At 45.1% G+C, this 25,627-nt stretch overlaps 1 protein-coding gene and 1 long non-coding RNA gene across 3 annotated transcripts; one reads left to right on the top strand and one right to left on the bottom strand.

Moving 5' to 3' along the window:
- Positions 1–15,190: 15,190 nt before the first annotated feature.
- LOC124081961 (uncharacterized) lies at positions 15,191–19,421 on the bottom strand. Its single transcript, XR_006848191.2, has 3 exons — positions 18,891–19,421; positions 16,297–16,424; positions 15,191–15,667 (listed from the first exon to the last, which is right to left on the bottom strand). It is a non-coding gene; the product is annotated as an uncharacterized LOC124081961 (long non-coding RNA).
- A 9-nt stretch (positions 19,422–19,430) lies between these two features.
- Positions 19,431–24,801, top strand: Cxxc1 (CXXC finger protein 1). Of its 2 annotated transcripts, none has more exons than XM_046428393.2 (15): positions 19,431–19,635; positions 20,355–20,473; positions 20,565–20,665; positions 20,949–21,184; positions 21,275–21,451; positions 21,852–21,878; positions 21,956–22,201; positions 22,366–22,485; positions 22,639–22,823; positions 23,121–23,328; positions 23,411–23,521; positions 23,662–23,711; positions 23,865–23,961; positions 24,167–24,319; positions 24,403–24,801. In XM_046428393.2, exons 1-15 carry the CDS (start codon positions 19,633–19,635, stop codon positions 24,547–24,549), a joined length of 1,980 nt encoding a protein of 659 aa, XP_046284349.1. In that variant the 5' UTR covers positions 19,431–19,632; the 3' UTR covers positions 24,550–24,801. The 2 variants fall into 2 exon arrangements, with proteins under 2 accessions (XP_046284349.1, XP_046284351.1); XM_046428395.2 differs by having other exon boundaries at positions 19,439–19,635; positions 22,366–22,473.
- The last annotated feature ends 826 nt before the right edge of the window (positions 24,802–25,627 follow it).

Here is a 25,627-nt window from a genome sequence, read left to right as displayed (position 1 = left end):
CAACTATTAAAAGTATTATCCTTGGGGCTGGGGTGGAGGCTCAGTGGTAGAGTGCTCGCCTAGCATGCACGAGGCACTGGGTTCGATCCTCAGCACCACATAAAAACAAACTAATGTATTCACCTAAAACTAAAAAGATACATACATAAATAAATATTTTTTTAAAAAAGTATTATTCTCAAATGAGATTGTTATTGTATAATGATACTGTATTTTTCATCTATATTTGTTCAGGATGGCTAACTCATTAGCTCATTCATATTGATTAGGGGGAGATTCAAAATATCAAAATACAAATCTCTGATCTGAGGAAGGCCAGTAAGGATCATTGTCAGGTTGTTGAATAACCTGCTTAAGGAGCCTTCTTCAGAATTCTTATCTGTTGCTCATTTTCAATGACAAAATTAGCAGTGTTGTAGGGACAAATGAGGCAAGGCACCGAAGATAGCAGGAAACAGTTTTATTTGGCTGCAGCCAGGTTCAGAAGGTACAGCCTTTGCTGTAATCAATCAATCCCCTGAACCCCGAGTTCAGGGAGTTTCAGAGTTTTATACCTAAAAGTACTCTATAGGTTTAAGGCAATGCCAATCAAAATCCCAATGGCATTCCTCGCAGAAATAGAAAAAGCAATCATGAAATTCATCTGGAAAAATAAAAGACCCAGAATAGCAAAAGCAATTCTAAACAGGAAGAGTGAAACTGGTGGTATATTGATACCAGATTTTAAACTATACTACAGAGCAATAGTAACAAAAACAGCATGGTACTGGTACCAAAACAGGCAGGTAGTCCAATGGTACAGAACAGAGGACACAGAGACCAATCCACAAAATTACAACTACCTTATATTAGACAAAGGTGCCAAAAGCATGCAATGGAGAAAGGATAGCATCTTCAACAAATGGTGCTGGGAGAACTGGAAATCCAAATGCAACAAAATGAATCTGAATCCCTTTCTCTCGCCATGCACAAAAGTTAACTCAAAATGGATCAAGGAGCTTGATATCAAAACAGAGACACACCGTCTGATAGAAGAAAAAGTTGGCTCCAATCTACATACTGTGGGGTCGGGCTCCAAATTCCTTAATAGGACACCCATAGCACAAGAGTTAAAAACAAGAATCAACAAATGGGACTTACTCAAACTAAAAAGTTTTTTTCTCAGCAAGAGAAACAATAAGAGAGGTAAATAGGGAGCCTATATCCTGGGAACAAATTTTTACTCCTCACACTTCAGATACAGCCCTAATATCCAGAGTATACAAAGAACTCAAAAAATTAAACTTGCTAGCCTTTTCTATAAACCTTGCCACCACATTAGGTGGCTGGAGGCAGGAGCTAGAAGAAGCCATCTCCGGAGCTGGGAATTAAAGGTAATGAGAGTCTGTCTCTTTAATTTTAAAACTCACTAGTAAATTTCTATGCTTCCAACCTTCTTTTATGAAGCGCGCGCTGGTGGCACGGCAGACCTCTCCTTGGTTTATACAGCCATAACCCAAGCTGTCCTCTTTGCACTGACACATGGATTAGGTCACCTCTTTCTGTCTACTAGAATAGCAACATCTGAAGGCCATGAGTACAGCTCACTTGCATCATTTTGGGTTTCAGCAATGTGTATTAGCATCATGAAAGCTCATAGCTGCTGTAGCCCTTGCAGGGCTAACACCAGGCAAGCCAAAAATTTCTTCACAGCAATATTTTCCCTTAACATTTTACTGGAAAATCTTCAAAAGAAGTTATGTGAGACTTGGTTTCCTTACCTGCAATATGGGATGAATATTTTTCCTACAAACGAAATGGAAAAATGGAAGAAATGATACGACATATAATAGTCACCTAGATTTATTAATGAATACTATTGTCCTCATTTATCTCCACCTAGATATGGCTTTAACTTGTTTTGATTTTTGGTAATTTAATTTAATTTTTTTTTCTGAACCATTTGAGCTTGGGATACATACAGACACCATGAAACTTTAAGTATTTTATTGGAATTCTTCCACTTATGGGAAGATAAAATTTCTAACCTAAACATTGACAATAAACCAAATGACCTCTTAAATTCTGACAGTCTGTAATATGGACTGAGCAAGAGGCTCAGAGGTGACTGGAAATGAGAGAGAGAGAGAGAGAGAGAGAGAGAGACAGACAGACAGAGAGAGAGAGAGAGAGAGAGAGAGAGAGAGAGAGAGCTTTGGTTTCTAACAAAAGTTATAGAACATTAATCAATGTAGGTGTTTTGTAGGAGGAAATTTCTCATTTTTATTAGCGATTTTGTTATAGTACTTTGAAAGCAAGGATTAATTCATCCAAAGTAAAAAGGGTATTTTGTCTCATTCAGGATCCCTACCAAATATATGTAGAAAATGTGGGGGAAAGCAATAAGTAAGATAAGTTCTCTAGGGTTTGTAGCCAGGGAGTCATTACTGCATCTGAGCCAGAAGGGCAAAGTTTGCAAGAACCCAGTGAGAATAGGTGTATGGAGTGTGCCACAGGTAAGTAGCTGGGGGAATTTTCAAGAAGACATGATAACCTCTTAAGGGGAAATGTGTTCCTTGCTTTCCTTGTGTTTTCCTTAAGGAAATTCCAGTTAGTACCAGCAAAAAGTCTGAAACCATGTTATGTATTCTTGGAATAGCCAACTCTGTATAATGAGTATTCCCATGTAAGGTTCAACTATGCATACTGAACCTGTATGTTAGATAACTGCAGGATAAAGAAATTCTGTATGACTGGTGTATTCATAACTATCTTTTTATTGAATGAGCTATGCAATTTATTCTTCTATAAAATTAAATTCAAAATGTATCTCCAAGATTGTTTTAATTGACTGTAAAAATTTGAAATCTCTCCACAAATGGATTTCATTTTGCCCCCAAATCCTCATTTTTAATTAGCTACTATCAAGCTACTTGAATAATATGAACTTCTGTCAAATTATGTAAACATCCTCTCAATTGGCACTGTAATGTTGTTAATAATAGAAACATAAATACAACCACGGTGGTGGTATTTCCTTCGGGAATGCCACTGGGTTGTTTCTACTTCCTTGTTAATGAAAATAACTTGCATTGAACCTATTTATGCTTAAATCCATTGTTGTCAAATTGGATTAAAGTCTCATGAACAAAACACTTTCCCTCGCCTCTACCTCCTCCCTCCCCTCTCTTTGCTTTAAAATCATCAGACTCCTTCTGCCACTTCCCCCGGAGGTGAAGAGCCCCAGGACTCTGCGGAGAGCCACCCGGATGTGGGCAGCGTCTGGGGGCACTTCCCGGGACAGTGCTGGCTTGGGGACAGACGGGTTTCCTGTCGCGGAGCCCAGGCCCCTCGAACTTCGCAGCGCGCTGGCCGCTGGGGATGCACGACTTCAAGGCGGCGCTCGCTGTCCAGAGGCAGGGTAGGGTTGGTTGCGCTCCAAGCGGACCAGCCTTCGCGGGACCTGCCTTCTTGGCACCCTCGACCTGGGTTAGGTTTCAGGGGGATTCTGAGGGGTCCTGGAGGGATCGAGTGGTGCGGCTGCTGCAGGACCTGGGGACCACAGTGGTCATCCCTCCTCCTGCCTAAAGAGCACAGTAACAAAATTCTTCCCCTTGTGCTATGAAAACCCGGACTGTGTACCTTTATTTTTTTGTACCGGGGATTGAACCCGGGAGCAGCTAACCACTTAGCCACACCCCCAGCCTTTTTTTGAACTTTATTTAGAGACAGGGTCTCACCAGTTGCTTAGGGCCTCACTAAATTGCCAAGGCTGGCTTTGAACTTGCCATCCTCCTGCCTCAACCTCCCGCATGCACCAACGCGCCCTGTGTACTTTTAAAGTAGATGCGACCTACCTAAAGCTGGCTGTATTGTTACCGCAGGGTGAAAACAGCCGGTGAGATGGCCAATGGAACCTGGATTTTTCTCGTTGGGGTTAAGGAGGCTTTACCCCGCCTCTCCGCTGAAGCCCAGGGGAGGAGCCAGAACCGAAGAAGACTTCAGCCGCCCAGGTCTTCCCGGCTAGGAAAAGTCACCAGTTCCTGTGTCCTTTTCCTATGGCAAATGGGCACACTCCCAGAATTTAAGCACCCAGAACACCTTTGCTTTACATCTTGTGGAACACACCAGGGCAACAGAGTCATATCCCAGAGGTGGGTCCCTCCGACCTCGCAGGTTATTTCCTTTGAAACAATCCCATTTCATAGGGGACACAGAAATTTACAGACAATGCCTACGCAACTGGTGACAGAGCCCTGTCTACAGGTCATTTGGTAAGTACAGGCAGGTGGTGGGTGTCCCGGACCCTCCCCCTGTTCCTCCTGCTGTGTTCATACTGGCAACTACACTTAAGAGAGTATCCTGACCTGGTGGGTTGTACTTAGCTTGGAAAGATACCTCCTAGCATTGCTGTTAAGATCTTAATTTAGGACTATTTTTGATCTATATTTAAAGGATCCTTGCTTGGGTGTCTTGAAGACATCCCTGACAAAGCATCACCTTGAATTGAGAAATAGGTGCTACCAAAGGGTGGCAGGAGGTCTGGGTCCTGAGACAGTCATTCCCAGGGGTATAATCTCTGTTTCTACCTGCACCTCCTGGCTTTTCTCAACTTGCTAGAAGTCCTTAACAATTTCAGCTATAAATGTCAGGCACCTACGAGGACTGGGATGGCTGAAGGAGGACCATGTATACTGTGGCAGACCAACCTTGCACGTGACTGAGTCACACTCCCCGGCTGGGTGCTGAGGCACTCAGTCACAGAAATGTGGCAGAGCTTTCCCCACCCTTCTTGGGTTCGAGGGTTGGTGTCTCCTGCATGGGTGTGTCTTGCTACAGCCCCATAGGTGAAGCTATGCTCACCTGTTCCTTTGTAATATAACCCCTTGCCCTATTTAGGATAGAGTCTTCCATGGAAGTGCCTTGTGTGTGTCTCCTTCTCTTACTGTGCCTTTGGGTGTGGCCTACCCAGGTGTCAGTCAACCTGCTGACAGTGGACATCATGAAGATAGACTCAGCCCCCTGAAACCTGACCCCTTGCCTCATTTGAATAGCTTCTCCTCAATAAAAGGGGTTAGCACGTGCTCTCTGTTCTTGCTCTCTCTCTTCCTGCGGATCCTTAAGGTCAGAGGAGCCATCACAGTGACCCCAAAGAAAAAGGTATTTGTGTCTCTTGTTTTTTTTTTTTTTCCGCAGTCCAGTTATCCCAGTTCAACTGGAGTGACCTCTGAGCCTTTTAGTAGTGAGAACAGAAACCCTGCAGTATACTTCCTCCTACAGAAGGTTGACAGGCCCTGCACAGAATCCCCAGACACAGGCAACAGAAAATTGGCTCAAGTAATGAATTCCCTTGTTCTATAAACCACTTCCAGCAGACTAGAAAACCCTCCAGCTATACCTGGTCAAGAGGTACTGAGCCCCTGCTAGGTGCATAGACGTGTGGGGAGACCCTACTCTAATTACACTGAGCCCCTGTTAAGGCTTACCCTTCAGAAGATACAGGATTCCTACCTGCAATGAGCTTATCATTTCCTGTGCATGAAATCATTACATGTTACAGAGTAGGTGCTGGGCTGTCTGTATTATTAGTTTTTAGAAAAAAAAAAAAAGAGATACAGGATGATTAAGGGGAAGTGGGTGAAGGATGCAAAATAGTAGGAGAATGGTTTTGTGATGCTCCATTCTACACATAGCAAACCTCAACCGACATACAGAACTGCTCCCTCTTCTCTAGCTCCAAGGACCTTAAAAACCTGGGGCTAAGGCTGGGGTTGTGGCTCAGTGGTAGAGTGCCTGCCTTGCATGTGTGAGGCTCTGGGTTCGATCCTCAGCACCACATAAACAAACAAAAACAAAACAAAACAACAAATATATATAATATATCTGGAGCTAGAACACAGTAGACTGAAGGCTTCTGCAGACTGTAGGACTCAACAACCCTGATCTACTAGGGGCTGGAAGGGGCTAGACTGGTTGCAGGGCTTGTATGTGGATCAACTGTAGGAGGAAAACCTACCAGCAAACCCAAGGAGCAGGCCTACTTCCTACTTGGAGCTTAGAGGAAACAAGCCCAAAAGGAGGAGAAAGTCAGGGGAGAAAGTTAGGAGACTGCTATCTTTAGAAAGGCCTGCCTGCAAAGTTGACTTTTGGCCCATATCTAGGAACTTGGGTGGTAAACAGGTCCCTACACTGACATAAAATTTCCTCTGAAGAATTAAGGGTGGTTTGCTAGGCAAACAATATGGTTTATGCTCACCATCTGCCTTATGTATGGTTTTCTAGAATTTTGGTACATAAAAGCCTTGGAGAATGAGTTTCTAATGAGGTCGAGAAACACTTCACACTAGTTGTTACATAGGTGCTGGAGGATAAAGTCTGACCTGCACAACTCCACTGAGAGAGGACTTTTGGAAATATATGTCTGGTATCTTGCAGACTGACCCATGCTTCTTTTACCATTTCTGGTTTTGCCTTATATATTTTCATTTTAACAACTCTTTGCCATGATATGACTATTTGGTGAGTCTTTTATGTCCCTAGTGAATCACTGAACATACACAAATGTGAACTTTGTCTGTTCTCTAGCATTCTGTGTTCAACTCCAAGGTAGAATGGAAGAACCAAAGTATGATTTAGTAAATGAATTTTAGATATTAGCTTTGGTCTTACTGTTGGCATGGAGTATCTTGAGAGTCTTTGTCTAGAAATCTTTGGTAGATTTGTGTTCTCTCTTGCTGCTGTGGTTCCCACTTGTCCTGAGGTGCCATTCTGAGAGTCCCTAGCTCTGTTTTCCTTATTCCCAGCCTGCAATACTAAACTTTAGAACTTGATTAATTGTGTATTTAATGTGTCTTGACCCAGATCCACTGAGACCCTTAGCCTTTGGAACCCTTTTCTTCACCATGCCCAGCTCAGTGCTATGGCTTCTCCATCAGCTTTTCATTGAATTTCTCCCATCTTGAAGTTCCCTGGGCCTATGCCCTAATTTTAGCTCAAGGATCAGTATTCATAGTAGGAAGTTTTTTTTTTTTTTTTACTAATATCCAATATTACTTCTGACTTTGTAGCTTGGCAAACCACTTAGGCTCCTTGAATCTCAACTGCTTTAACTGCAAATGAATATTACCTTTCTTCTGTCTACCTAATAGATCCAATAAGAATGTTTATGTGTAAACTGCACATCTGATGGCAAATGCCTGTAATCCCAGTGACTGAGGAAGCTGAGGTAGGAGGATTACTATTTCAAGGCCAGTCTCAGCAATTTAGCAAAACCCTCAGCAATTAAAAAATTAAAAATTAAAAAAGGACTGGGGATGCAGTTCTGTGGTAAGTACCCCTGTGTTCAATCTGCAGTACCAAAATTATAACAATGATTATTATTATTACGTTTATGTGTAAGTACTTATAAAACATGAAGTATTGCAGAATTGTGTGCTTCTTATGTGATTATTATTATCGTCATTAAACTCTACTACAAGCCGGGTGTGGTGGTGCATGCCTGTAATCCCAGCAGATCAGGAGGCTGAGACAGGAAGATTACGAGTTCAAAACCAGCCACAGCAAAAGCAAGGCACTAAGCAACTCAGTGAGACCTTGTCTCTAAATAAAATACAAAATAGGGCTGAGATGTGGCTCAGTGGTCAAGTGCCCCTGAGTTCAATCCCCAGTACCAAAAACAAACAAACAAAAACCTTTACTAGAGATAGCCACAAAAATGTGACTTTTCTGCAAAGTTTTTTCACTAATTTTTCTTTACATTGGCCATAAAATTTTTTTTTTAATTTATTTTTAAGTTTTAGGTGGACACAATATCTTTATTTTACGTTTATGTGGTGCTGAGGATCGAACCCAGTGCCTCATGCATGCTAGGCAAGCACTCTACCACTGAGCCACAACCCCAACCCCTAACTGGCCATAAAAATTTAAATCCTGAATTATCATACAAGATCTTAAAGCTTTCATACAACCATTTTCTATAACATAAAGGTGAATACTCTTAAAATGAATGGAAAGTTGGGCTCTCTGTAATCCTAGTTACTCAGGAGTCTGAGGCAGGAGGATCAATTGCAAATTCAAGGCCAGACTTAGGAACTTAGTAAGACCCTGTCTCAAAATAAGAAATTAAGGGGCTTAGGGTGTAGTTCCATGGTAGAGCATACCTGGTTTAATCCCCAGTACTGGAGGAGAAATAAAATAAAATAAAATGAATGAAAAAATAGAAACTCTCCACAAAGAAATTGAAACCATGGGAAAAACTCATATGGAAATGTCAGAATTGAAAAATATGAAAATTGAATGAAGGCAAACTGAGCCACTGGTTTAATTCAGTAGCAAAAAGGAGATGACAGGGGAGGGAGTTAAGGGACTTAAAAATAGATAAACAGAAACCATACAGTCTGCAAAGGGGAGGGATAAAGATCGAAAAGCAATGAAAAGGGACTTGGAAATCTTTGGTGGCTATATAAGAAGTTCAACTCTCATGTCATTGAGATCTCAGAAGAGAATGAGATTGGTGCAGATAAAAATATTTGAAGCAAAATGACTAGAACTTCTCAAACTTAGTGAAAAAATATAAGCTTATATATTCTAGAAGGTAATAAACCCCAAATAAGTTTCAAAGATAAACCCAAAGAAAATAATGGCCCAAAACATTGTAATTAAACTAAAATAATATTGAAAGCAGCTAGAGGAAAACAGTGCACATTGGGAGGAATGATTGAAAAACAGGTTTTTCATTAGAAACCAGAGACAGTAAAAAAAAAAAAAAAAATGGGACTTAAAACCAACCACAAATGGATCGCTGTTCCTGTGGAAAGAAAAGATGAGTAAAAATACAAATAGCCATTTCATGATGAAAAAAAATTATTTTTGTTCATGAAATCATAGCAGTGGAAGAAAGCAAAATTGGGTGCATAGAGCTTGGAACTGCCTTGAAATCCCCAGCCAGTACACAGGGAACCCCTGCTGCTGGGATAACCTGTCAGAATTGTCTGGAATTAGGACAATCAGGAAAGGAAAGCTTAATTCCCTGTATCATTAATGAATCCCTGGATGTGAGCTGTCCAGGAAGGGTGTGACCTTTCTTTAGTCTAGGCAACTCAGAATAAGGCTAACAACGAAAAAGTTCTGCTAGCAACACCATCTGCAGCTGGAGAAATACACCTGCAGTCCTGAGGTAGGACTGGGGTTCACTATGTGTAGTGAATCCATTATACCTGCACATTCCATTGCCAATTTATGTATTCCCCAGAATGGTCTGACTGGACTACCTGGGCTGCCATCTGTTGTACTGTCCTGGCTTTATTTAGCTCATCCTTCTCTTCCACCTGGCCTGCCTCACAGATGTTCATGAGAGATTTGGAATAGACAACACCCTCTTATGAACTACCATGTTTGGATTTACTGCTTAGGGAAGTAGGGTTAAAACCTGGTGAGCTGTCTCACACCCTTAATCCCAGCTGAAGCAAGAGGATCGAAAGTTCGAAGCCAACCTCAGCAATTTAGTAGACTCTGAATCAAAATTTAAAAATAAATAAATAAATAAATAAATAAATAAATAAAGGACTGGGGAATATGGCTCAGTGATAAAGCACCCCTGAATTTCAATTTCCAGGAGAAAGGAGGGGACACACACGAGAGAGAGCCCAGGGGAACCAGATAAGAAATGGCCTAGATGTGGAATGGAGGACATGGGGGAGTGTGGTGATTGTGGTAGGACCCAATGTCACTGACAAAAGCAGACTCCTTGTCACTTTTTTAAGAATGCCTAGGAAAAGCACCGTTGTCCAGGCCCCGGCCTACCTTCCCATCCCCAGCCCGGAGTGCTCTCGCCATGCCGTTTATCCCCCAAAGTAGCCGTGTCATATTCGTGGCCCGCCTTTCCCACACTGCCAATAGCACATGCTATTTGACACTTTTAATATCCTTCAGCCTACAGATCCCTTTTATGTTGTGAACAATTTCAATCAGATATCAGAATTTAGTTCAATAATTCCCTTGGAGGACAATCTCCCACGATCCTTTCAAGACTGTGTCAGTTTTTTTTTTTTTTTCTTTTTTTGACATTTGCAATCCTCTGTCATTGGTAGTACGTTTTAAATTACTGGAATTGTTTTATTTCACATACTCTCTCCAAGAGCGTGGTCAGTTTGTCGTGAGAAAGGGTGTAGCAGTCACCACCATTTATTTCCTGAAGTCTCCACTTTTCCTGATTTAAGCCTAGGTGAGAGGGCTTGACTAGCGGTGAGACTAGGTACACTCAGCAACTCAGCCCCGGAAGGAAGTTGCGAAACTAGCGTCTTCGGTTCCCATGGTGACAGAGCCCGCTTCCGGTCTCTTGCATCCGCTTTTCCTTTCTTAGTTACAATCACAACTCCGAAAGCTACAAACGGCCGTTGGACGACATGCGGTGGAAAGTGACAAGCCCCACTCCCAAGGTGGTAACCACGGTCAGCGTGGGAGTCGGACAGTGTGCCAGACCCTGAGAGTTCTCTGGCTTCCCTCTGCCCCAGACCCCCGCCCGGCAAACTAGACCCTTGTCCGAGCTCCCTCTCAGAGAGGCGCATGCTCTGGCCTAAGGGTATTTGACACAAGATTAAATGAGTTTAAGAATTGCCCGTTCCCCTACACTACCTCCAGTGTCTAGCTTTAGTATGTAAATTAGGTCTCTGAAATACCTTTTGTGGTCTGGAGATCTCCATTCCATTTCCTTTCTCCTGTTACATCTCAAAAGAGGAGGGGCTCCTCTTCTAAAGACATTGACCTGTTAACTCCAGATCCATCCCCTCTCCCCGATTTTATCCAGTAATTTGTCTCTTTGTTTACTCTGGAAGTAGCGACTTCATGGGGGGTGGGGGCTTTCTTCTTTTTCAGCAGACAGGCTGCAGATTTTGTGATGAATATGCATGCGGGTCATAGTTAATAAATAGAAATCTCCTCAAATCAGGAGTATCCCTGGAACTGTCCTTTGGAGTTAGCACTGTGTTCTATTTCACGATTTTATGATTTCTTTAATCCAGTCTCTCTAAATACCATTTTGGAGTCCCTACTGGTGGCTTTTCATCTTTTCTGTCTCTTGTTCTTCATATCAAGTTTGAAAGGCCCTTCTAAAACCAGGCTGGGATGGGAGGAAAGAGAACACAGAGGCATCCCCAAATATCCCCGTGTCTTCAGAGCCAGGGACTGAGGGCCTCGTGGGGGCTGTCCTATAAAAAGGGAAGGTAGCAGGGCCATAGAATTTATGTCACTCGGGCACCAGCCAGCTCAGGTAGGTAGTTCACAGCTCAAAGTCAAATCTGACCCGGCAACTGGGGCCTTTCCTTCACTACCACAGGCCCAGTCCCCTCTTCAAGCTCCACCTTCACTTCAAGGCTCTGCCCTCTTCTCAACCCCACCTGTCACTAGCCTCAGTCAACAATCTGTTGTCAAGAATCAAAGATTCTCTGTCTCTTGCTGTCGGGATTCCAGGCTGCTCCCCTCTGGATGTATCCCGGAACTAAAAAACTACCAAAAGAGAATGTGAATTCCCTGCTCTCATTTCTTCCTAAGGGATGAAAAAAACCATTTTGACTCTCCTGAAAACCAGGCAACAGTTTAATTTCTTTGTTTTTTCTCGTGCTCCATGAACTGTCAATATACTAAAATTAGTACTTCACATGAAAGGAATTTAAAGAAGGAAAGAGATTTAAAAATCAAAATATTAAATGTTGCCTGGTGGCACAGGCCTGTAGTCCTAATTACTTGGAAGTCTGAGGCAGGAGAATCACAAGTTTGAGGCCAGCCTGGGCAACTCAGTGAGACCCTATTTCAAAAGAAAAAAGAAAAAGAACTAGGGATTGGGGAAGTAACTCTGTAGTAGAGCACTTGCCTAGCATGTGACAGTCCCTAATTCCAGCCCCAATATCATTGGAAAAACAAAATTAAACGTTAGAAGATATGAAACACAGGGTTTTATCAACAAGCAAAAATTGAAATCTAGGGGTAAAAATGGGAGTTCATAATCCGCTTGAATCAAATGTATGAAATATGATATGTCAAGAGCTTTGTAATGTTTTGAACAACTAATAATAAAAAAATTGAAATCTAACAAAAATATATACAGAATCCAAGTAATTAGACTAAAAGGGTTTTGGAAACATTAATATGCAGTAGATTCACTCTTTAAATTTGTTTTTAGTTTAGATGGATACAATATTTTATTTATTTTTATGTGGTACTGAATATCAAACCCAGTGCCTCCCTCATGCTAGGCAAGCACTCTACCACTGAGCTACAACCCCAGTCCAAATTCACTCTTAATCAGTTCATCAGTTGTACTTTTAGCAGGATGGGGTAAGTTTTGTTAATACATGCATCAGTGAATGACTCTAGTTCTGATTTTGTCGTACTTGCTGGACAATTAGAATTGAAGCATTAAACTTCATTCTGTAATTGAATTTTAGGTATTTATCTAAGCCTTGTTGTTTGCGATAAGTACCTGGAAGTTTTCTATCTCCCTCCTGAGGAGTTTTTGGTAGAGTTGGGCTTACCTTTCCTGTTGCTATGGTCCCTACTTCTTCTGAGGCTTTGTACATAGTTTCTAATTTTGTGTTACTTGTTTCCCTGCTTAAGATTCTGATCCTGATCTCTGACTACCTGGACTTCAAATCCATTTCCTTACTCAGGTTTACTGTGATCCTCAGCTTTCAGAACCTATTCCATTCCATGACTGCTCCATTAGCCTTTTTACCAAGTATCTCCCATTTGGGATTCTCTGGATTGCAGTCCACAGCCCAATACTCACAGTATGAAGGCTTAACTATTAAAATTTGGTTCATTATTACTTACTGCATGCTCTGGCAAGGGATTTGGGCTGCTTGAGCCTCACCTGCTTTCACTGTAAAGTAAGAATAGCAATTCTGCTGCTCCATTTACCTTATAAGCTACTTAGAATCAAATAAAGTGCTATGTTTGAAAGTATCTTGCAAACTATAAAGAACTAGGCAAATATAAGGCTTTAAAATTATGATTAGTAGTGTTATCTTAAGCTAGATTTACAGTCACAAGTGTCTATTTTTTGATAAAACATTTACTATTCTTTGTTTTCCTCCTGATGTCTGCACACAGATGAAAGTGAGCACCGTTAGTGGAAATCAGGAGCTCCCTAAGAGTACTAGCTAAGATGGTACCTGGATTTTAAGGAAATGTTAGAGATAGTTTTTTTTTTTTGTTTTTTTTTTTTAATTTGTGTGTTTTGGCAGTACTGGACAGCTCTGCTACTGCCATTATTTTATATTTTCAGACAGGATTTCATTAAATTGCCCAGATTAGCCTTGAATTTGTGATCCTCCTGCCTCAGCTTCCCAAATTCTGGGATTACAGGTATAATCCTGTAATAATAATACAGGATTAATAATAATAATAATAATAATAATAATAATTTCAGCCACTACATCTGGCTTATATTATTTTTAGCTCATCTACATGGGGAGCATGTGGTAGAGAAAATTTTCTCATTTCATGGAGGCTGGGAAGAAGAGAATGAGAGGAAGAGAGAGAGAGAGAGAGAGAGAGAGAGAGAGAGAGAGAGAAGGAGGAAGGGGCTGGGGTCCCAATGTCCCTTTCAAGTTCACACCCCTAATAAATTACTCCCTTCCTAGGCCCCATCTCCTAAAGGTCTACCACTTCCCAAGAGGCAATCAAGCCTTTAGCATGTGGGACTTTTGAGGTATATTTAAGATCTAAACCATAATATCATCCCGTTAAATATTTCTTTTTTATGTGGTTTCTGATTTTTGCACTATATTAGTACGGTAATAAGTGTATACTATTTATAAGTGGCTATGGATGCCATCACTCTTTTACTAGAAGGGGTGCATGATTTCAAGAGTTTGCACTAATCTAAGAAACTAGTCAGGAAACTGACCTGAATACCTTCATATAATACTGTTAGAAATATATTTTTATGAACTGTCTTAAGAAATCTCTTCTCAACTATAAAATAATCCTACTTCTAGAGTTTTATCTTGTCAATCACTTCAATCCCAGAAATTGTCAAACTAAGAGAAGATATTTGAGGTCTTAGGAATTGCAATTCAGAGCCAGGTGGGGTGGTGCATGCCTATGATCCCAGTAGCTCGGGATGCTGAGGCAGAAGGATCGTGAATTCAAAGCCAGCCTCAGCAACAGTGAGGTGCTAAGCAACTCAGTGAGAACCTGTCTCTAAATAAAAATACAAAATAGGGCTGGGGTTGTAGCTTAGTGGTTGAGTGCCCCTGAGTAGTTCAATCCCTGGTACCAAAAAAAAAAAAAAAAAGGAACAAATCAAGGGCTGAGGTTGTAGCCCAATGGTAGAGTACTTGCCTAAATATGTGAGGTACTGGGTTCACTTCTCAGCACAACATTAAAAAATAAATAAAGCTATTGGGTCCATCTACAACTAAAATATTTTTTAAAAAGAACTAATCAATACTCCAAGTCTACATTTGAGCACAGGGGATTATGTCTCTGTACTATTTTATGTCATTACTCAATTTTTAGAAAAATCATAATCTTTATAGTCTTTGGACATTTTTGTTCTCACTAACATTGGAACAACCAATTTTTAGGTTAAAATCACATTCTTTTTCCCTCAACAAAAACATATCCTCATATTTCATAAACTTCTTCCTGAAAGATGCCTTACTTTCCTTGCATTCAGAGTCATTTCCCTTCTAATTTCTAGTTTCAGTTACCTTATGTTAGAATTATGACGGTTAACAATTGTGAAACACCACTCTACAGATTTAATACCATTTCTTAGTTTCTAGAAATGTGTTCCTCGTGGAGAGATACATAACTATTAACAGACTCATATTTTCCCTACAAACTTTATTATTATTTTTTTAATGTGCACTCTTCTTTTTAAGAGAGAGAGAGAGAGAGAGAGAATTTTATTATTTATTTATTTTTTTTTAGTTTTTGGCGGACACAACATCTTTGTTTTGTATGTAGTGCTGAGGATCGAACCCGGGCCGCACGCATGCCAGGGGAGTGCGCTACTGCTTGAGCCACATCCCCAGCCCCTCCCTACAAACTTTATGAAGCCAAAAGTAAAAATGCTTGAACATATGTTTATTAACTAATACACTAATATTTCATCTTATTTGGAAATGATCTAGATATTTAATTAATATCCATTAGATTATGGATATCTGTCTTATAAGTTTAGTTACTGAACAGATTAGAGGAAACCTTTAAACAGTGTAAAAATAATTATTTTTGTTACTGTGTACATTTACAAACATTTATCTATCACAAGGCAACCAGTGCCTCACCAGGGTAATTTTTCCTGTGCAGGAGGGGATAAGCCACCTCAGAAAATACAATCTGCAATAGTTAATGAAGAAATAAGAGGCAGAGTCAAAGAATAGGTTTCAAAAGCAGAGCGCCTTATATATCCAGCCCACATAGGAGATGGAGCTGAACAATTAGAAAATGGCTCCAGTGGCTTATTTAAGGAGGTATATCAAAGGCAGGGATAAGGTTTCAGGGGTAAAGTCTTGCTTCATAATGTCTTGTAGTTAACAGGTTGACTGGCATCTTGGAAGGCTATACCCATCTCTGAGAGGCTCTGTGGCTGCAGCATTCACCTCTTGTCCAGTGCTGTGTGGGATCTGGCAGAGCTGAATAGGACTCATAGGTGTGGGTGATCTTACCATCAAGACTGCCACTGGAAGTTCCCAAATACCACATTTTAGTATTCAATGGGCTTCCCTGCAGATTTGGTCCACACACATTTATCTCTATTTGATTTATATGTTATTTGGTCAAAATCACATTTTTATGATCTTAAAAACCTAACAGCTTCCTGACGCAGTGGCCCACATTTGTAATCCCAGTGGCTCAGGAGGCTGAGGTAGGAAGATTGCAAGTTCAAAGCCAGCCTCAGATATAAATGATTAGAGTAGAATTAATTCTAAAATGATTAGAATTCAGCTGGGTTATGCCTTTAAGTTAAATTGCTCTATGTAGAGTTCTGTAAGGATGCAGTGGGAGGGACTGCAGAGGAGAATTTGTCTGCTCAGTTTAAATTGTTCAAGCACTACTGAAACAGTAGAAAATGGGTTCTTTCCTCCTAAATTCTATTTTAATAAGGATTTTAAGTGGATAGCCCTTTTTTTCTGGAAGAGTTTTGCTCCGGTTTTATATCAGAGTATCAAAATGAACTTTCCCACCTCTCTATTCTCTTTCTAGATTGCGGTGCATCATCTATTACTTTGAGGTGGGTATAGCTTACCTTAATTTCTATCTTCTGTGTCTGGGGGTGATCAGGCCCCATTTACCGGAGAATCTACTTACTTTGAATCTCCTCCTGGGCCAGCTTCATGTTTAGGGTGTCATCGTGAAAGGAGCAAAGGCCAGCTCACAGGGGGTGGGGGTAGGAGGGTGGGGGATATCTTCTTCCTGTCAAGGAGGGTGTAAGCCACCTGGAAACTTAAAAGTCTAAATTAATTAGTGATGAACAAAATACAAATAATCAGAAATATATTTACATAAATCAGAGCCCCTGATAAATCTACTCCACGTGCGTACTGGAACTAGACAAAGAAAAGATGGCTCCAGTGGTTTACTTAAGGGGGTACCTCAAAAGCAGGGATAAGGTTTCAAGGGCAGAGTTTTGCTTCCTGCTGTCTTGCAGTCAGCAGATTGATTGCCATCTTGGCAGATCACACCCATCTCAGGTGCTGTGTGGGCCATGGCAGAGCAGGATAGAAATTCACACTGTCCCTAGGCAATTGACCAGAGAAAATGTCCATTGGTCATTCCCAGACATCAGATGTTTCTATCCACTAGGCTTCTATGCATGATAACCCACATGCAACCATGACAATAATTCAGTAGACTGTTACTGTCATCTGCCAGGTGTTTAATACCAGAATTTTCCAACCAGGCATAATAACCATAAACAGATTTATCAGGCCACCAAAAACATTGTTGAATAACCTGTCTGCCAGTGCATTTGAGAAACAATAAGAATTTGTTTATGAAGATCTCAGTCTAATTTTTGAGCATTTCCCGGCCTTTATCACAGCCCTTGGTTGATAGGCCACGACTTCCTGCTCCATACTTCAATGGTAACTTCCTGATTCCTAACTGTTGTGGTTTTCCAGAACATGGTATCCTAAGAGTCATCTTCAAGTCTGACTTAAGGATGTCTCCTGAGCTAGACAGGACTAAGAGCCCAAACCAATGGAAACTTAGATTCAAAACTGGGAGCTACATGAACCAAAATCAATAGCAAGTGGCTCTGACCATAAAAATCACAAACTAGAACTAAACTAGTAAAACCCAAGAAAAAGACACTGTGCTCAATCTAGACCCAAGGCATTAGTGGCCCCCTTAATTCCCCAAACCCTTAAAAATCCTCTTCACTGGCTGATGGGGGTGTAGATTTGAGTGTGTGCCTTGTGTTTCCTGGTCGGCCAACCTATAATTGAGCTCTTTCTTTTTGTGAATACTAGTGCTGTAATATCAGTTCTAATTTCATCATACAGTGCGTCCATGTACAATATCAGAGGTAACCAAAGTTCACATTCCAGGCAGCAGTTTGGGACATGCATATGTCATTCTGCAAAATGTTACCCAGTGGACACTTGTGCAGGCCCAAGTAAAGGGTCAGTGGTTCAACCAGTTTTAGAAAACAGTGGCCTCCAAGTTTCTGAAAACAACTTAAACAACCATTACTACCTGACCAAAATATCAGAGGGTTTATCTATAGAAATGTTAATGAGAACATATTGTTTAAGTCACTTCTAAAATTGGTGTTTATCAAGTAATTGATAATTGTTGTTTAGCAAGTAACTATAAACAAAGCTAGAGAGTTTATTCAGATTTTCCCTTGGTTTTACTTTCATGATAATTTTTCCATTTATTTTCATAATCTTTAAGGAAATAATCAGAATAGACATGATCATAAGTGCTGAAGAACGTTCCTGGCACAGCACACAGTGGCAGAGGCCTGTTATCCCAGAAACTCAGGAGTCTGGGGCAAGAGGATCGTAAGTTGGAGGGCTGCCTGGGTAACTTAGCAAGATCCTGTGTCAAAATAAAAATAAAAAGGGCTGGGGATGTAGCTCTAAAGCTCCTGGGTTCAATCCCAGAGTGTGTGCGTGTGTTGTCTCACTCCCAGATAGTGCTCACACAGTGCGTGTGCCCACGTGCGCACACACAAATCTTCATTGCAATTTTATTTACAATAATATTTGGAAATGTTTTGTCACCTAAAACAGAATTTCACAAGAGTGTGTAAGAAGAGGGGTTTATTTGAGAATGAGGATGGCTACCCAGGAGACAAGGATTCTAGTTGCCCAGAATAAGGGACTCATGAATGGCGACGAGAGATCTGGTTTTATAGATTTTTTTTAATATTTATTTTTTAGGTGTAGATGGACACAACACAATGCCTTTATTTTTATGTGGTGCTGAGGATGGAACCCAGGCCCCGCCCTGCTAGGCTAGCGCTCTACCGCCGAGCCACAACCCCAGCCCGGTTTATTTATTTTTTTAAAAAAAGTTGCAGCAACTTGTTGTTAATTTATATTAAACTTTCATTGAAAGAAGCGGTGATACGCATGAAAGTTCATTTCCACGTAATTTATTACTCCAATGGTGTCAGCGCCTAAGTTGAAACGGTTAAAAGTTTAAATTAACTAGATCTTGAGGCTGGAATCCCGGAGGACCCGACTGCTGTCAGCCCATGTTCTCCAGGGCTGACAGCAGTCTTCAGAGGCCCCTTTTAGTTATGTCTTCAGTTCTAAATGTTCAAAACCAAGAAATGGCTGCGTAAGGTGTGCTATACTGGTAGGCTATTGTGCCGCTCATACAACTAAAACGAAATTTGAAATTAGTTTAAGAATTATTTATAAATAAATGTGGAGCCGTGCCAGACAAACCTGGTTAACAGCCAAGAGTGAGAGCGGGTGAAGGCAGGTGAAGTCGGAGACACCTGGGGATCCCGGTTTGCTTCGCCCAGGCAAGGCACAGAGTCTGCCGGCGCCCCACTGTCATACGTGGAAGGGGAACTGAACGGGACTTGATCCAAGCAGTAGTTCGCAGGAGGCAGCTGTGTGTATCTGTAAACAGACGGGCAGGAGAGTCGGTCGATGTTCGGAATTGACAGCCACGATGGCATCCCCCTCCGCGAAACTGCGACCAGGACGCCGGCATATATCGTCTGGGAACGTACGGAGTCGGGCCCCTTACGGAGTCAGATTCCAAGAAGTCGGCGTCTGAATGGAAATCACAAAGTAGATGTGGCCATATTGCCTATAACGTCGAGTAATTCCAAGAGTCCGCCGTACGGACTCGACGGAGAAGGTGGCGACGCCCTCCGGAAAGCCTCACATAGGCGCGGCCATGTTTCCCGCGAACGTACGGACTCGGCTGCCTGACGGACTCGACAGCCAAGATGGCGGCGCTTGAGGGAGTTTCAGGAGCTCTGGGAGGGCGACTTACTCGTTTGCTACTGAGCCGTCGCACTGGTCGTGCGCAATAAGAGTACGGTGCCCGGGAGGCGCGACCGTAGCGGAAGTAGCGGTGGGCGCCTTTGCAACCGCCGCGGACGCCGCCGCCGGTTTTGTACAGGTTCGCTGGTCGCTAGCTGGAGTCACGAGGGGCTGCGCCGGCAGCGGAAACATGGTGAGTACTGGGTCGAGGGAGGGGTTCGGCGGCCCAGGTCGGTGGTGCTGGAACTGGTGGCCCCTGGTAGACGCATGGGGGTTCTGTGGTGAGCAGTAACCGCGAGACTGTGGGCCGAAAGGTGGGGGTCTGTGGGAAGAATGGTGGGGTGCGGGGTGAATCACCTGGGAGTTCTGTGATGAGGCATCACGGGGGTCCGTAGTGGAAGTTTAGTGGGGACTCCAGATGGCAGTTCCGTGGGAAACCGTGAGGCGGGGCTCCTTGGGCAGAGGGGTAGGAGCTTGTGGTGAGCCGGTCGGACGGTCTGTCAGGAGTACGTGGAAACTGTGAGCGGGGCTGGGGACCGCGACGCCAAGCCTGCCGCTGAGCTATTGCGGAGTCTGTGGAGAGCTCGGAATGGAGTTCCGCGAAGACCCCTGGTGGGGGCAGTTTGTTGGCGAGTGAGAGGGTGTTTGTGAGGAGCTGTTAGGGAAAGGCGGATAAGATGATGTGCGTCTGTCAGTGGGTGACTGAGGGGAGGTCTGGGGCTGAGTGACGAGACGTATCAGCAGAGCAGCGGGGTGTCGGGTTGAGTGATGGGGGTCTGTGGAACCCCGCGGAGAGCTCTCAGGAGGAAGCCTAGGCAGAGTGGGGATCTGAGGTGAGCCGGGATGGAGCTGTAATGGGGGATGAGCCACTGGCCCGCGGCTGGGAGTTGCCACAATGGGGGTGCCCCACAGGAGGGAGATGGTTCAGACCCAGAGCCTCCAGACGCAGGAGAAGACAGCAAGTCGGAGAATGGGGAAAATGCGCCCATCTACTGTATCTGCCGCAAACCGGACATCAACTGCTTCATGATGTGAGCTAGGGAGAGGTGGGTGGGGCAGAGCCCTGGCGAAGTAGGGGCGGCTGTCAGCGCATGCCCCTCACACCTCTGCCCATCTTTGTAGCGGGTGTGACAACTGCAATGAGTGGTTCCATGGGGACTGCATCCGGATCACTGAGAAGATGGCCAAGGCCATCCGGGAGTGGTACTGTCGGGAATGCCGAGGTGAGGAGGGCGGGATGGACAGGGAATGCAGGCTGGGCATTGAGGGAGGAGGAAGAACCATGACTGGAGGCTCATGGGCAGTCGTGGTATATGGCTGTAGGCATAGTGACTCTTGGTCTGTGCTGAGCTGGAATGCAGGCCTCATTGAGAGCAGTAATAGAGGATTCCACAGGAAGGGGCAGCTCTGCCCTCAAGTAGGAGGGCAGAGCAGGTACATTGGATGGTTCTAGAAAGAGGATTAACTCCTTGTTAATCCATCTTGGCCCAACCTTCTGTCCCACAGAGAAGGACCCTAAGCTGGAGATTCGCTATCGGCACAAAAAGTCTCGAGAGCGGGAAGGCAATGAACGGGACGGCAGTGAGCCCCGGGATGAGGGTGGAGGGCGCAAGAGACCTGTCCCAGATCCAGACCTGCAGCGCCGGGCAGGGTCCGGGACAGGGGTTGGGGCCATGCTTGCTCGGGGCTCTGCTTCGCCCCATAAATCTTCTCCACAGCCCTTGGTGGCCACACCCAGCCAGGTGAGTGGCTGCAGTGGTTAGGATGGGTACAGTGGTTCCATCATAGCTGTTTCTAGGTTCCTGATTTCTATTCTGGGCACTGTCTCCTAGCATCACCAGCAGCAGCAGCAGATCAAAAGGTCAGCTCGAATGTGCGGGGAGTGTGAAGCATGCCGGCGCACTGAGGACTGTGGCCACTGTGACTTCTGCCGAGACATGAAAAAGTTTGGGGGGCCCAACAAAATCCGGCAGAAGTGCCGGCTGCGCCAGTGCCAGCTGCGGGCCCGGGTGAGCATGGACAGAGCTGGACAGGGTCAAGTCGGGGTGCATGGCTGGGAGGTACAGGCAGGGCTGTTTGAGGCTAGGAATGGGGGACCAGATGGGATGGAGCCCGATTGTATCCAGACATGTGGGAAAGGGCCTAGCATGTCCACATGAATGCTGCATGAACAGGTATGCTGGGCTGGCAAGTGAACCCCACCAAATCTTGGTGGGTAGGGGGGGGCCAAGTGTTGGCAGGTGGTCAGGCATGTCAGAGTACAATAGGCAGGGCTAAGCCTGTTCTGGTGGTGAGAGAAATGGTGGCAGATATGTCTGGGGAGGCAAAGCAAGGCTAGGGGGGAGGGTTAGGGCAGGGCCACCCTCTGTCTACCTGGGGCTGACCTGGGCCTTCCTCCTGCCGGCACAGGAATCCTACAAGTACTTCCCTTCCTCGGTGAGTCCAGCCCCCCAGGGCGGGGCAGGGCATGCGGGCAGGGCGGTCAGGGCCAGTCCTGAGATTCTGCCCTGCAGCTCTCGCCGGTGACGCCTTCAGAGTCCCTGCCAAGGCCCCGCCGGCCGCCACCCACTCAACAGCAGCCACAGCCATCACAGAAGCTGGGGCGCATCCGTGAAGATGAGGGGGCAGTGGCATCATCAGCAGTTAAGGAGCCACCTGAGGCTACAGCCACACCTGAGCCACTTTCTGATGAAGACCTACCACTGGACCCTGACCTGTACCAGGACTTCTGTGCAGGGGCCTTTGATGACCATGGCCTAGTGAGCAGCAGGAGCCTCCCTTGGTGGGAGGATGGCAGTTCTAGAAACAGAGAGATTCCCAAGGGGAGAGTGGAGGTGGAGGGCATATAAGGTTATTGGGAAATAAGCAGGTGATAGGGCTGTCAGGAATGAGGCAAGAGGGTCAGTGCATGCCCTGCTTGCAGCCCTGGATGAGTGACACAGAAGAGTCCCCATTCCTCGACCCTGCCCTACGGAAAAGAGCAGTGAAAGTGAAGCATGTGAAGCGTCGGGAGAAGAAGTCTGAGAAGAAGGTGATGGAGAGGGTAAAATGGTTGTGGGAAGGTAGAGGGTGGGGGGGGGAGGCAGAAATATTAGATAAGGGGATAAGTGGGAGAAGAGCCAGAAAAGACTAGAATGGAGGGGGAGACAGGACCTGAAGCTGACTTAGATTCCCCCCTGACCTGTCTTAACCACAGAAGGAGGAGAGATACAAGAGACATCGGCAAAAGCAGAAACACAAGGACAAATGGAAACACCCAGAGAGAGCTGATGCTAAGGACCCTGCATCACTACCGCAGTGCCTGGGGCCTGGCTGTGTGCGTGCTGCCCAGCCTGGCTCCAAGTATTGCTCAGATGACTGTGGCATGAAACTGGCTGCCAAGTGAGTCTTTCCTGGCATGGAGGGGTGGGAGGAGGGAGGTAAGAAGTACATAATAGAGCATCACTAGAATTTTCAGTGTATCTACCAGTACCTTTTTACCATTTGGTCAGTCAGTCTCACACCTATCCATATACCCATTTGCCCATCCATTAACCTATCTTTCTGCCCATCCATGTAGCATTAGCCATTCACCTGTTTACTTCCCCTTTCACCATTTCATCACCCTTCCATTTGCTATCCTTTGACCACCTGTTTGCCATCTTCCTTGCCTATACCCCACCCACTGCCCTCCTGCAGCCGCATCTATGAGATCCTTCCCCAGCGCATTCAGCAGTGGCAGCAGAGCCCCTGCATTGCTGAAGAACATGGCAAAAAGCTGCTTGAACGTATTCGCCGGGAGCAGCAGAGTGCCCGCACCCGTCTTCAGGAAATGGAACGCAGATTCCATGAGCTCGAGGCCATCATTCTTCGTGCCAAGCAGCAGGCTGTGCGCGAGGATGAAGAGGTAAGGATGCAGGGAGTATACATTAGGACATGGCTTAGTACCTAATCCCACCTGGTCTCATCATTCCTTTCACATCCCGCAGAGCAATGAGAACGACAGTGATGACACAGACCTACAGATCTTCTGTGTCTCCTGTGGGCACCCCATCAACCCACGTGTTGCCTTGCGCCACATGGAGCGCTGCTATGCTAAGGTTGGGGTGTCAACCTGAGGGGATGGATGGTTTGGGAACATGAGTGGGCCCATGGGGGATGGATTTGTTGTTTGGATGGTGACTTGGGAGGGGATGCAGCGCACACCCACAGTTCCTTCCATTTGTGCTCATCCTTTCAGTATGAGAGCCAGACGTCCTTTGGGTCCATGTACCCCACACGCATTGAAGGGTGAGTGAGGTGCCATGAAGAGTTGGGGCTGGATTAAGGGTGGGCTCAGAAATAGAACATGTGGAGCCAGGGCAGGAAATGGGCAGGGGCAAGGATAGGTGGGCCTCTTTTCTTCTCTCTCTCCATTACCTTCTCTCTACTATAAACCACCAGGGCCACAAGACTCTTCTGTGATGTCTATAATCCTCAGAGCAAAACATACTGTAAGCGGCTCCAGGTGCTATGTCCTGAGCACTCTCGGGATCCCAAAGTAAGATTTTTCCTCAGTTTCCTCTATTCTGCCCCTTTCTACCTCAATGTCTCACTTCCATATTTTCCTTCATCAGCTGCCCTTCTTCCTTTCTATGACAACTTCCATTCCCTTCTCTTTCCTTGTCTTATCGCTGCCCTTTCCTCTTTTCACTCTCCCTTCTTCCTCACCATCCTTATTTATCTGTACTCTGGTGTTCCTGCAGGTGCCAGCTGATGAGGTATGCGGTTGCCCCCTTGTACGTGATGTCTTTGAGCTCACAGGTGATTTCTGCCGCTTGCCGAAGCGCCAGTGCAATCGCCATTACTGCTGGGAGAAGCTGCGACGTGCTGAAGTGGACTTGGAGCGTGTACGGGTGGTAGGTTTCAATGATGGATGTGGCTAGGGTCAAGCGGGGCTTTGGGATTCCCCTTCTCATGGCACCTTCCACCCACTTGGCAGTGGTACAAGTTGGACGAGCTGTTTGAACAAGAGCGCAATGTACGCACAGCCATGACAAACCGGGCAGGATTACTGGCCCTGATGCTGCACCAAACCATCCAGCATGACCCACTCACTACCGACCTGCGCTCCAGTGCCGACCGCTGAGCCTACGGATTCAGAGCCCTCACCCTGCATTCCATTTGGGGGAGTGGCCCGGAATCCCCTTTTGTCCATTTCTCCATTATTTGTTTCTTCCATTGTCCCTGAGTTTTCTCCCTGTGCCTATCCACCTTTGACTGCCTAAAGGGTTTCAGAATTTCCCTCTCTCCATTTTCTGTGCCTGGGTGGGACTGTGGAGTCTACTCACCCTTGCTTCCCTTCTCCCCTGGTTTTGTTAATAAAATTTTGAAGAACCAATCAGATAACTCCTTATGGTCTCCATGTGTGTTCCAGTTACAACTGCATTCCCAACCCCTGGATAAGATGGGTGGTGGTATGTCTGTACTCAGGCTGGGCTGCAGCACATGTGTAGGCTGTGAGTATACAGTTGGCATACACTTTATGCTCCCTTGGGCTGTGAGAATATGCCCTGCCAGGGTTGAGCCCAAAGACCTACTCAGTCAGCCTGTAGTCTTGGGTCAGTAGTATCCAGTCAGCAGCCATCCCCTGTGGAAGTAACATTCAGCAGACCAAAGGCACGTTCAGCCTCGTACAGAGGCCATCTCCCCCAAGCCCCTCCTGGAGGACCTGTTTACATCAGGAGCCCACTGTTTGTGCTTGTGCCAGGACCCCATACAGTGCTCTCCCCACTGTGGCTCTTGGGAGGGAGACGCACCCTCACTCCCAGCGCGCCACCGCCCCCTTCCCAGGTTCCCGGGGAGGGAGCTGCTGGTCGGCGGGGGCGGAGAAAGCAGAACTCTCTAGCCCTGGGGAGAGGTTCGCGGGGAGTGGTGAAGAAAGTGTCACCTAGGAAAGTTGTGGAAGAGATCACAGGCACAAATCAAGCGGTTCACTGCCCCCCGTAGGGTAGAACTGGGGTGCGGAGGCGCCACCTGGATGGGCAGCGTGGGTAAGATGCGCCGGCAGGGGAAGCGAGGACCGCCGGCGCCACAGCAGGCCCCTCTAGCCTCTGACCCGGGCGCTTGACGCAGTTGGAGACAGTACGCAGGCGCAGCAGATCCTCGACAAGGCGCGCGCCGCTGTGGAGCCTCAGTGCGCAGGCGCGGGAGTCTCCCCTCTAAGG

The sequence above is a fragment of the Marmota monax genome, unplaced genomic scaffold, assembly GCF_021218885.2.
Source record: "Marmota monax isolate L192 unplaced genomic scaffold, Marmota_monax_Labrador192_F-V1.1 WCK01_AAM20220418_F8-fsc00031, whole genome shotgun sequence".
NCBI lineage: Eukaryota > Metazoa > Chordata > Mammalia > Rodentia > Sciuridae > Marmota > Marmota monax.
Note: the sequence above shows the minus strand (reverse complement) of the source record. Positions and strands in the feature narration are given on the sequence as shown.